This window comes from Pelecanus crispus, chromosome 2 (genome assembly GCF_030463565.1).
Source record: "Pelecanus crispus isolate bPelCri1 chromosome 2, bPelCri1.pri, whole genome shotgun sequence".
Classification (NCBI taxonomy): Eukaryota; Metazoa; Chordata; class Aves; order Pelecaniformes; family Pelecanidae; genus Pelecanus; species Pelecanus crispus.
In genome coordinates, this window is record NC_134644.1 from 26,147,872 (window position 1) to 26,160,796 (window position 12,925).

The following is a 12,925-nucleotide window of genomic DNA, read 5'->3' on the forward strand; positions in this document are numbered from 1 at the left end:
ATGCCAAGCATGTGAATGAGTAGGAGATGTGTTGGCTGGTGGGGGTGGTGAAATACTGGAACTGGTTGTGCAGGGAGGTTTGACATCTCCATCCCGTTCAAAACCTCACTGGGCAGGGCCTGAGCAGCCTGAACTCATTGGACCTGCTGTGAGTATGTTTGGAATAGAGAAGGTTACTAGATGCTTTCAGATGAAGCAGTTAATTGGCTCCCAGTATATTTTACTAGGATGAGTCTTCATTTTATAACCATATGACTAAAATCTGTGAGTGACAGAGTTGACCCAGGAATCCAATTTCAGATGTTTTTGTCCTTGCAGGCCTAAGGTCTCTCAGTAAACTCCTGGTTCTCCTTTACTGCGGATGATAGTCCCTTCAGCTTTTGTCATAAACTGACAACCTGGCATCCTATGTCATTTAAACCTAATTTCCAAGTCATCTTATAGGTTGGACTTGAAGACGATTATTCCCTTTTCATTCCAGCCCGTCTTATTCGTCAGATCTGCAGGATCATAGTGGCTTCTTTGGGGCAGCAAAGAGGCAGGAGATGGGGCAGAGGAGCTGAAAAGGACAAAGAGATCTAGGCAGCTCTGAAAATGAGAGAGAGAGAAACAAATATATTGTAGGGCTTACCCTGATAGTAACACAAAGCCTCAAGAAAAGGGAAGGCAGACAGCTTTCTTGCACATTGCTTTTTGGTCTCTGTCCTAGTGCTGTCTTACTGCTCTATAGTGAAATCACTCTGCAGTGCTGTCTAGTGAATTGGTAGAACTTTTTTAACAAGTACAGTTTTTCACTGAAATACTAAGAATACTGCAGTGTTCCTCCGTAAATCAGCGCGTCATTAAGTTTACAAGCTTTTGTGTTTCTCATTCTTGGGACTGATTAAAAAGTGAGCATATAAACAGAATCCTTGCAGAAATGTAGTGGTTTTTAACAGCAGTCCAAAGACATTGTTTTTATCCAAGAATAGGGAGGAGGAGGAGGAGAAAACCTGGAGATGTCAGTGAGTGTTCTTTGGGTTTGTTCTTGTTTTTATTCTTCTGTGTGATACAGAAAAGTTTTGAACAGTAGATGGCAGCCAAGAAATTTCCTGGTTTCATTTTCCTGTTGGCTTCCAAGTGTGTGAAGGGATGTGGGTTTATTACCACAGAAGAACATCAGGAAATAAATCCACAGTAGGCTGTTCATTAAATCTAATTTTTATATAGGCATTATGTTAGACTTGCTTTCATTTTCTTCATCCCAGAGTATGGATTTTGTCAGCTATGAATACATAATATTTATACAAATGCAGAATGGGGACAGGAGGAAAGATGCCTCCAAGACAGAAAGTGGTCACTCGATATTTTCACCATTTCTACATGGTGTGTTCTTTGTTCTCTCGGATCCTTTCCATGTCTGTGAAGTATGTAGATCTGCAAGTCAGAGTAATTACTATTCTTGTTGGCAATTATTTAATCTTTGTAGGGCCTGTCAATGCAAAGCACTGAGCTCCTTAATTCCCATCCACTGTGGAGGTCTGAGAGCACTCCAAAGGAAAAAGCCCTCTTCTGTAAAAACATACTATGTTCTGCACTCCCTTTGTACCACCCCATATCCTTCATGGCCTTGGTAAAAGGATTTTTTTTTTGTCTTACAGTTCCTTATTTGCTGGTTTTAGAAATTACAGCAATAGAAAGTATAATCTAACTGGACACCAAAACTTGGCTTGCTTACCCCAAAATTGAATAATTGGACTTTATGCTGGTAAAGCGTGGATTGGCTAAAGCAGCAAAACACATCGCCTCTGGGATCATACTGGGGTACCAGTATCTAAAGCATACTCTGTGCAAAGTGCTCTGACCTATGGGCTGGGCTGGAATGACACTATTTGCTCATGCTGTTAGGGTCGTTGGAGCTGTTTGGTCATGGATACCAGGTTCTCTGTTGCTTCTTAAAAAAATGCTTTCCTTCATGCCATTCCGTGCCCAAAAGTTTTGTGGCTGTGGCAAGGCTGCATTGTCCCCTTCCACAGATGATCAGCCAGCCATGCTCCCCTCCCTGTTGGTCTGAAATTGTTGTTACACCCTAGAGAAAATTTCCTCAGTGTATGGGACTGAAAGACTTCTTTCCTGACTGACTTCTTTGGAGCAAAAATGGAAGTTAAAGTTTTAATAATACATTTAAGATGACTTAATCTTTTCCTTTCCTTAGCAGAAGAATGCAGGAGGGAACCTGAAATATCTTGCCAAATCTCAACCAATCCCATTATTCTTTAAGATTTGTGAAATTACTGCATTTAAATATAGATGATAGGGAGTTAACTCCTGTGCTTTGCGTGTCTTTGTGAGTTTTAAGACTGATAGCTGCACACAGTTAAGTGTGATAAATTGAGAAGTGCAGAGAGCACTGGTGATGAGGATATCAACATCCACTCACGCAAGGCTTTGATGCTGTAAACTGAGTTGTTTAAGCGTAAAACAATGGGATTTGAACAGTAAGTATCAGTAATAAATAGTTACTGTAGTTAAAAAAATGCTGGGCACATTAAATGCCTGTGGAGTTGGGAAGACTGTTGAGAGTAGAAACAAAATTTCATTGTATTTCTTGTTTGCATACAGATAAATAAATAACTAATAACTAATTTTAAATAACTAATTTAAATAACTAATTTTCATGCTGTGATTTGGTAGGGCACAGTCCTGTGCTGCAAAGAGCTAATCACAGTTTACTAGGAAAAACATGTCTGAAAAACATGGCATTAGGTTCTTCTCTACAAGAGTGACCAAGGATCTGATTGCTGTGGACAGCAGCCAGAGCATAAACAACGATGATCTCTGACATCTTAATATGCGGGAGCATTTCTGAGGCTGAGTAAGAAATGTGTTCGTAAGGCTAGCTGTGGGTGGCTCTACATCATCTAAACCCCTAACCTCCATGACTTTAACAGCCTGTAATTGTGAAAATAAAACGGTCATAATTTGTTTTGCCATTTAAAAGGTCAGAAAACGACTTGTATTTTCATCTGTTTGCTTTGAGAATTTTTGATTGCTTTCCATCTTACAAAAACTCTAAGTAATATGGGAGATATTTAAAGCTAAAAGTTGACCTGGTCTTGGAGCTTTCTCTGTGCCTCAGCCTTGGTCCTCTCAGTTTGTGTTTGCAGATGAATACACATGTGTACACAGACACACATGTGTACACAGACGCACATGTCCTGCTTAGTAAATTAGCTAAAGATGATCTATATAATCCATTTGAAAATCCTGAAATACTTTGGAAGTATTTCAGTAGCTTCAGGTTACCTCTGTGATGCATTTTGAAGCTGTTATGATGGCTGTAATCATGAGTGAGTCTTCCTGTACCTATGTATCACCAAAGAAACCCAAATAAGAAAGCAGTTTGAGGAAATTATGACAAAGAGTTAGTTGTTGTTTCAATAAAATTTTGAAGCTTCCTCCAGCTTGGAAGCTTCATGTTACAGGTTATTGGAGAGAGACACTGTAAATGATGAACATGACCCTCTGACACATGACTTGGAGAACATGTTTTCACTGTTTATTCTTTTGTTACAATACTTTAAGAAATATGTAGATTTGCTGCACTAAAACAGATCTGTTAGTATCACGGATACTAACAGATACACTGATAGTATCACCGGACCAATGTCTCGAAGGAACAAAATGAAAGTAGGCATCTACTGTCTCATCTGCATGAGTGGAGATGGAGCAGTATTCCAAAACAAGCTGCTTCCTTACCAGACTTGTGTCTGAGTCTTCCCGATTTTTGTGTATTCTCTCCATCATCATTAAAACTCCCATTTTTCTTAGTCTGGAGTCTTCTCTTCCTTTCTCCTCCAGCCATTTTGTCTGGATTTAGACTCCTGTCCAAATAATTGAGCAACATAAGCCTTTCATATCAACAGCTACACTTAAGCCAAGTTTTCATTCTTCCTAAATTCTCAATTAGTGTTTGGGACTGATGCTGCATAACCTCCATCCTGGGAAGTTAAATAGAGACTTACCAAAAGGTACTGTCAGTGAGCGAAGTGGGAGAAGGTAAGATTTGGTCACAACAGAAGATAGATGAAGTGATGGTGGCCATGAAGAGATGGTAGTGGTCAAGGAGAAGTAGTAACTTGTTAGGAAGGTGGAGAAAATGTGAGAATGGTTTGTAATGTTCACTGTGCCTCAGTTTCCTTACAATACTGTTTCTATGTGAAAGAAAGTTAAATATTTAATCTTGGGCTGATGATGTAGGATCCTGAACCTTGCTGTGTTCAAGAGTAATATATCTGAAAAGGTGCCTTTATGAGACAATGGAAACATCTACTGAGCACTGTATTTTAAAAGAGAATCCCTAAAGTCAGGATGAAAAGAGTTAAGAGAAAGATACTCTCCTTAAGGAGAAAGCAGAAGACAGAAAGAAACCACACAGAGAAAACAGCATTCATAGGAAATACTGCATAACACGGAGTCTGCTTGAGATTGACACATACTGCATGGATTTATTAAAAAATCCCAAGTCTGTGGCTGACAAAACCACTACAGAGCTGGTGTTCTGACTCAGGAATTCTGCTTTGCTTCCCAGGTGATCAATAAATACAGATTTGGTTTAGAAATATGATCTGCCTACCTGGATCTTAACAGCTGATTGATAGCCAAGTTTTTTCAAAGGCTTAAGTCTCCATTTAGAGCTGAGCTGAGAGAATAAACTCCTTTGGCACAAAGCTGTGGAAGTACTGTAAATGAGGACATACAGCTTTTCAAACTTTCATAACAGTTTTTCCTATAGAGTTTTACCAAAGCCTGTCAACAATTTGTTACACACTGAATCAATACCTTGTTTGTTTACATCTGCACGGATGCCAGCGAATGTTCCCAGACAGTGTGGGAGTCTCTGCTGTTGAACTGTTAGAGCAGCCTCTGGCATACCTTTAGCTCATGACAACGAGCACTTCCAAATAATTAATTCCTGGGCACGGTTTGGGAGTTAGTGTGGGCTGGGGACCGCTCCGAGGAAGAAGCATTCCTTGCCTCTGTATGGGAGGACGGAGGTGGAAGGGTGCTGCAGTAGTACGGACACAGGACAGTGGTGGTGTCTCAGCCAGACAACAGTCCCAAGCACATTTAACTTACTGGTGTAGATGTAGTTTTCAGGAATTTGAGTACTTGAAGAAAGGAGAGAGGGATCTGTAGAAGAGAATTAATTTCAAATTTCTCCCCTTTTTTTTAGTTTTGGCAAAATTGTAATACTTGGTGTTTCCTCAAGTCTCTGGTATCCATAATGCAAGGGAAGCAGAGTTGTCAGTGTTTTCACCATTCTTTAAACAAAATTACATGAAACTGAAAAGTTAAAGTAACTACACTATATGCAAGGGAGCCAGGGTGAGCACTGCTAGAAGGTGGAGCTATTTACTATAAAAGCCCAGTGCGTTAGACAATGCTATTAAAATTACATTTTCTATTCCAGCTCAGTAGAGAATGTCGAAAACAGCATCTTTCCTTCCTCTTTACACAGCCTGTGCTCTGCTAAAGCAGGTGCTTTTGGAAGGGAGGGGAAGAAAGGAGAGGGGATGGGGATGGAGGGTGGGGAACTGAAGTAGTTTTTCTCAAGACATTTGGCATACAAAAAAGCAAAGTTTACCTCATGGTTACAATAACACTCCAGTTATGACTGGACTTCAGTAAAAACTCTAATTGCACATTAGTGCTGCAAATAGTGCTTGAAAATTTTGCTTGTCAGCATGGATGCTTGTCTTTATATCTTTAGCTAACAGAATTTAAATATTTTTAGGATTGAAGCTTTAATAAAAATAGCGTATGAGCCTTACGTATCAGAATAGTGTTAGTCACTTTAGACTTTTAATTTAAATGTAAAAAAAACTGTTTAAAGAAATCATGCATTAGACTTTTCAAGATATTAATTATGGTGATGTTTAAATATTTGCATTTAAGCTAATCACATTTAGTTTTAAATAGAGAAGAACATTAATCAAGGAATGCATATTAGCCAGCATGTTTTTATTAACAACATAAAAAATGCCTTGAAGTCAAACTGCATTTTAAGTTCTTTGGTTGAGACTAGAAGCTGATTATCAATAATGCTGAAAAGGAGCTAAAAAATCAAAATGTAGTGTGCTTTTAATTCCTTATGTAGCTTTTCTTGCCTATTTTAAGTCCTTTCAAGGCAAATGTGGCAAAGGTATAATAGTTCATGTGTTTTTCTGACTGATAAAAGAGAAAAAACCCTCATCTTGTTTTATGTTACTTAAAATGCAAGTGCTTATTTTCTCAATTCTCACAGCAGACCAGTAGTTCCTTCAGTGGTCTGCTAATAAGCTCACTAGTGAGTTCTGCTGAAATTCGCTTCTGTTTGAACCTGCCCTTGATGCAGGGCTGTCAGATGGAGCATGTTTATCAGGCAGATAATGATGTTTGCAGTGGAGAGCATGTAGGTATATATGTGGGCACACAAATGAGTATGCATATTGAACAGTGTTGCTGTAGAGCGGTTGTCTAAAGGAAGTAAGAAATAGAAAGAAATAGTAATAGTGTCTATAAAAGATAGAAATCCTGTCATTTCTAAGATCACTTAATACAGCTGGGTGTAATGGATGAGCTTTCTGGCACAGGCTTTTTTTTCCCCCCCTAAGTCTTCAGGCTAAGTACAATTTGGGAGCAGTTGTTTTAAGAACGTAATTTTTTTGATGCATCAGGTTTGTCAAATCAACCAGCTCAAGAAATTTACTCCCTCTCTTCCCTCTGGCTGCTCACTTCTGCTTCCATTTTGCAGTTGTTATTCCGATAGCTTCGTGGATGCTGCTGTTTGTGGGGGACAGATGTAGAAACTTCCTTGGCATGCAAGGCATTGAGTAAGCTGTGCTGCAAGGTCTGAAGCAAAGAGCATCTCAAAGCCATTTATTGCCAGAAGAATGTGTAACTGCACCACCCAACATCTGAGTGGGTCGTGTTTAGTGCCCAGCAGAGCAGTGAATCTTGGCTCCGAGGCTGGGCTTCTGAAGGTGTGGATGTAATATATTAACCTACTCCTTTTCTATACTCTTTTAAAATCTTAAGAGTAAATGGTATGCTACAGGAAGATCTTGCAGTTGGTACTTCTTTCCAGTAAGCAATATGAGTACTGTATGTTTGCTCTTATTTATGCAGTCCTATGTAGGGATCTCTTTACATAGCATTTGATTATGAACACACCACTTAATCAAGATTTGACTAACTTGGCCTTATAAGAAGCAAATGGTAAACACTTTTAGGTGCTGTGGGATTTAAAAAAAACCAAAAATCTCTTCCTTCTTTTGTTTCATATAAGCAAAAATCACCTTTGACTAGTGAAACATGGAACCCATGTGAAAAGCCAGCTTTTTAACAGTGAGACATGCTTGTTAGTGAGGATGATGGCTGTATATTTGGGATAAAAAAGCAGAGGATCAAATTTTGTTTCCCAAATTTGTTCCCAAAAGATTTGCAAATATTCAAGTGCTTGCATAAAGGAAATTAAAATCACACTTTTTACGTTAAATTTCAGATAAGCTTACTGTGTTGGTCTTCCAGTGTTCTTATTCAAAATAAACATGATTAATAATAACAATCTGAAAAGATTTGAACTCTAGTATATATACTCACAGTTTGAACTATAAAAATTCAAAATACGTCTGAGATCAAATCTTGATCTGTAAACGTGCAGTTTTTCAGGTTTCTTTAATCTCAGTGCTGATGAGAGTGAGCAGCTGCCTCAGCAAGATGGTGTGCCTCACGTTCTTGAGCGTGGCTTGCATGCGCTGGAGGATGGTTGTGTGTGGGGGTGGTGATGTGAGTGTCTGCATGAAATTCCCGCATGTGCTTGTTTGCCTTTCAGTTCTGAGGGAGGGGTAGTAAGTTTCTGCTATGCAGGATTTCTTCCACAAGGTTGGACCGAGATTTGGATCACCTGTGCTGCTGTCTTTCGTAAAGTATGTCAGGTAAAGATTTCTTTTTTGGGGGAGCATTTGTGGTACTTCTGCAGTATTCCCAGTATATCCCCACTTGCATACAGTCAAGATCTACTAGCTGATACTACAGGTTTTTTTATGATCAAATCAATGGGAGCATCTGAAAAACAAATACCAAAGCTATATGCTTGAAAGTATCATAAAATATGATTTCATGTAGTTGGTCATGGTCACACACGTATCGCTTTAGATTTGGTTGTATTAAATCCATCTAGTACTAAAGGACAGAGGCATTCATACAGGTGCATGAGAGTCATACACTCTGAAAAGTAATTCAGAAGCAAACTTGGGGATGTAATTGTGAGACTGAATTCCAGTTCTGTCATTAATTGGACACCAGCAGGAGATCCTCAGATAAAAGTTGGGAGCTTAAGTTACCTCTTTTTTGGCCTGTGTTGTGACTGCAAGATTGGTGTTTGTAGGTTTGCAATATTATGGTTTCACGGTTCAGGACTTAAAAAACTGGATCACGATGGAGAAGCTCAAGGACAAGATTGTTGTAGCTTCTCTGTTGTGGTAGCTCTGAAATCAAAATCAGCTGCTTTTGTTATTCTGGTTTTTATTCTCTAAAGAAGGATCGATTCAGGAAAGTACTAGGAGCTGACATGTACACAAGGCTGGGCTTAATTACCACAGTAGTCCCATCTAGTTATACTGTCCATGAAAGTTAACAAGACTCTGGTTGGAGGCATGACCACAAAATTGTGTAGAAAAATGTGAGCTGTATTTTATCGATATGTAGTTTCTTCTCTTATGAAGAATTTAAAGCGAGGAGCCTTTAATCTGCTTGGAGTAGAGGGGAAAGAGTTGATACCAATGGTTAGGAGAGGCATGGTCTGCAGTCACACAGCAGATAAAAGGAGTTTGAAATTAAGGACTCAGGACTAACATTCGCCTCTCTGTAGACAGGGTTTCACCCTATCCATGTTTCCCCCCTAGTTTTCCCTCTTCCTGCCTGATAAATGTGGTGTATAAGGTACTTATTTAAAAAGAGGTTTGGAGTAGAGCAGTAGACTGAGGAAAGAAGGAAGATCCCTTTGAGAAGTTTGTTCCTTTTGCTTATTCATTTCCCTTACAACAGCATTTACGTAACTGGTTCCAGTGTATCACTTTTTCAGTAAAAACTCATCTGGCGTAGCAATAGTTTTTCAGTTTCTTGCAGAACTGAAACAGATCTTTGGACATTAAGGCCTTAAGGCAATTTGGCCAAGTGGTTGACTCTATGTTTTCCTCCCACAATGAAAATAGCTTAAATTGATTAAAGTGAACCTCTGACAGTCCAGTCAAGAAAGTATGTTGTATGTGATACTTCTCAACTGTTTTAAGTGGATGTAGCTCTGTTGAAGTCAGTGTTGCTGTGCCAGTTTGAACCAGCTCGGTATTTGACCAAAACATATTGCAGAATTACAGATAGAATCAAAATCTGTCTTTCCCCAGGTCTAGGTTAGCTTTTCGGTAATGCTTCAGGTCAGTTCAGTTCTCTTTCTAGCCAGCACTTTTCTACACCAGAATAGGTTACTGTGCAAATCTGCACTTTACTAGCTCAACTCCCATGTGTATCTCAGGCTTGTTGTTATGCAGCACTATCTAGCTGCATCTTATTTTTCAGTCCTTTGTCCTAAATGAATGGACAGTGTTATGGTTGGACTATTTACTTAGAAAGTATAGAAAGTCTTTATTTTCTTCCAGTTTTTGTGGGCAAGTATTTGCTTGTATATATGTGTTTAATTCACATTTGTAAACTGAAATTCAAGGGTGAGCTCAGGTCCTGCTGAGGCCAATGCAACTTGACTATTGACCCTACTGGGACTCAGGCTTTTCCTCTGGAGAGCAGCAGCTGAATTAGTAAACAACGGGTATAATTTGAATGGTAACGTTCCTCTCCCTTGTAAGTTTGGGTCATATTCTCAATGCCAATACAATGCTTGAACTACTTGCTACAGAACGCATACTTCAGTACTGAGTTTTTATTTGAGCTATTGGATATTAAAACATAATCACAGGCATGGACTCCAGTGCCATGTTACTGGTACTGAACCATGGCTGCATCTAAGAATGATCCTGACTACTTTGCCCATTTGATTTCAAGACTGCCTCGGGGCATTGGCACATCTGTAGTAGATGCATTGCATGCAATGTATAATAGAGATAAAAAGAAATTGGCACTTCCTGTAGTTTTAATCTGGATGCCTCTGGTGTGGTAAGTTAATTTTGTTGTAGTATGTGCACACAGAAAATTGTAAAGAAATCTCTTCACTTCCTGCTCTCGGTAAGAACATACCCAGGAACTTCTTTTTCTCCCTTCTTTAACCTTTATGTTCCACACTCATTGCGGTATCGAGACTTAACAGAAAATAGAGAAAAAACCTGCCACAATGGTTGAAATTGCTTTTCCTTTTTATAGTATCCAAGCTGCTAAGTGCCTGGGATAACTGACTTTATCAGTAATTGGAAAGTACTGTAGAGCTTCTAATTTACAAAATTCAGGATAACGTCAGTAGTGTGGTATTCAATCTAAATGCTTCTCAAGTTCATACGAAGTAATATGGTAGCATTTTCAACAATAAGACATATCAGAAATTAGTTCAAATATGTTAAGAATTGTGCAATAATTGGCAATAAAAATACTTTATTTGGGGAGATACATTTACAGAGCAATATATTATCTGTAGTAAAATGTCCCACATGACCTATAATTTGAACTGTAATGTTCCTCTCTTTTAGGAGGAACACAAATTAAGGTTTACAACATTGTATAACATAGTTCATAAAAATTCAACCTAATAATTTTAGTTTGTTGAGAACTGTGTAATGGGGGCACAGCTGAGAGTTGCTGGGAGTTGTCTATTTTCTTAGCTAAATACCTTCATTCATCTTATAGTGAAAATAACACAGGAAGTCAACGAGGTGCTACTTTAATGATCACCTACAATAGTCAAATATTTTCCAAGAGCAGAAACTTCTTGTTGATAATAAAAAAAAGAAAAACAAACCCACAAAAAAAAACTTACAAACTTTTGTTTCATATGTTTATCTACATATAAAAGCCTTTAATGGTATGATAATGTAGTTAGCATTTGGGGGTTTTGCTAAGAAAGTTATTTGAATAAATTCAGACACAATATTACATAAGTGCTATTTATAATTTATATTGGTGCTAAAACTAGTTATAATCGTGAAGCTTCCAGTTTCCAGTACACTTGTCGTACATATCTAAGAGGGAGCGAGTTCATTGCTTTAACCGCATCAGTATGGTTAAAGCAACAAAACTTATAAATGTGAAGTGGCTCTCAGACACAGTTTGCAGGCCTACCACTTACTGAAAACTTCGGATAGTGATGTCAATTAGAGTTGAAGTTTCTGCATAAAACGTTTTAGTTAAAGAAAAAAAAAATAGGTATAAGAAACAAAATCATCCACATTGATGCTAGGATTTTGTATGTGCCATAGTTTTTGCATAGTTGTTGCATCTTTAGAACTGACTGCGTATGGAGTACATATGACAACAACTTTAGAAGTGACATAAGTGAAGTATACAAATACAGGAATTTGAACACAACCCCTCCCAACATTTACAGTTGTTTTGCACAATAAGATACATGCATATGTGTATGCGCATATATATATATTAAAAAATACTGTTGTAACTGTACAGTGTGCCTATTAAATATCATGTTCATGGGTGCAGAGGAAGCAAAATTAATTTTTGAGATTTTATGGAGTATTTTGTAAGTTTAGGACTTTGTCACAGCAACTAATGCCATCACACTAGGGTAGCTGGCCAGGGCAAGTACCAGTCTACATGGTAGGATTTCAGTGCAATGAGGCTTCATGGAAAATGTTATTATATTCTCCAGCTGGATTGCATTTTTTTCCTCCTGAGAGGCACTTAGCTCCTGTTCAAATGACTAACAGAGTACTGGCTCTTCACTTCTGCAGCAGATTTCATAGCATCTTCCTCTGCCAACTAGAGTCCTACTGCAGAGCAAGCATCTTCTTGGATATGAGAGGGAAAGTACTTATATCTGAACTTAATGTTTGAGTAAATAAGCTGTTATTGTACTTGCTACTTCTGCTCATTATTTATGTGTGTTCTTTAGAAAACGAACTCTTACGTAGCCATCATGTTTTGTGTGTCCCTGTGTGTCACACAGACCCACACTTACTCTTATGCCTCCTGAGAAGTATAAAAACATGACAGTGACATCACAGAGAACTGTATTTGTGATGAAGAAAAAAAAAATTAGATTTCAAGCTTTTTTTTTTCCCCCTAGCAGTCAAATACTACTTTAGAAATAATTGTAAAAATTTCCATTTCTGGTGATGCTGCAGTCAATGAGCTTTACATCATGATGGTTTGGTTTGTTTTAACAAGTTGGGGGCTTTGGGGGGTATTTTTGGTTTTATTTTGTGGGGTTTTTTCCTCCCTCTTTGTACAGTAATTGCTCCTATGCTGGTTTTCTTACCCTGTCTTGGGACTTGAGCTGCAGTAGTGACACAGAAATTATGAAATTATGAAAATTGACAGTAGATAAATATATTTGGGAAAAAATCTTGGTTTTAGCATAAATAATTGAATGTGCCTCTTCTTTTTCTTCCAGAACGGTTTACACAGTACAGCCCTAAAAATCTTAGACAAGCATGGAATAAGTAAGTCGTCTTCTTTTTTAATTACTCTTTTGACTCTTCAAGGATATGATTCATACCAAGCTGAAGTTATCATAGTTAACTTGAAATGGCTTTATCCTTTTTAATTACACTACAAATCTGGAATTACTGAAGTATTATTCTTTCCTGCTTCTGCCAGTTTTGAATGTTTTTGAATTGCCAGTTACCTGTAAATAGGGAGAAACTGTATAGCGTAGTATTTTCTTCTTGGGGGTATCAGCTGGCAAGTGTATTGAGCTCATTGAGAGATGCTGTGTTATTGCTTTGGG

The 12,925-nt window shown here is 38.2% G+C and overlaps 1 protein-coding gene across 3 annotated transcripts in view; it reads left to right on the forward strand.

Annotated features, from left to right (window-relative positions):
* CDK14 (cyclin dependent kinase 14) overlaps window positions 1-12,925 on the forward strand; it is a 258,581-nt gene that overhangs the window by 219,667 nt on the left and 25,989 nt on the right. For all 3 annotated transcript variants that reach the window (XM_075705351.1, XM_075705350.1, XM_075705349.1), the window contains one exon: window positions 12,590-12,638. In XM_075705351.1, coding sequence (XP_075561466.1) covers window positions 12,590-12,638 — 49 coding nt within the window. The remainder of the gene's footprint in view (window positions 1-12,589; window positions 12,639-12,925) is intronic.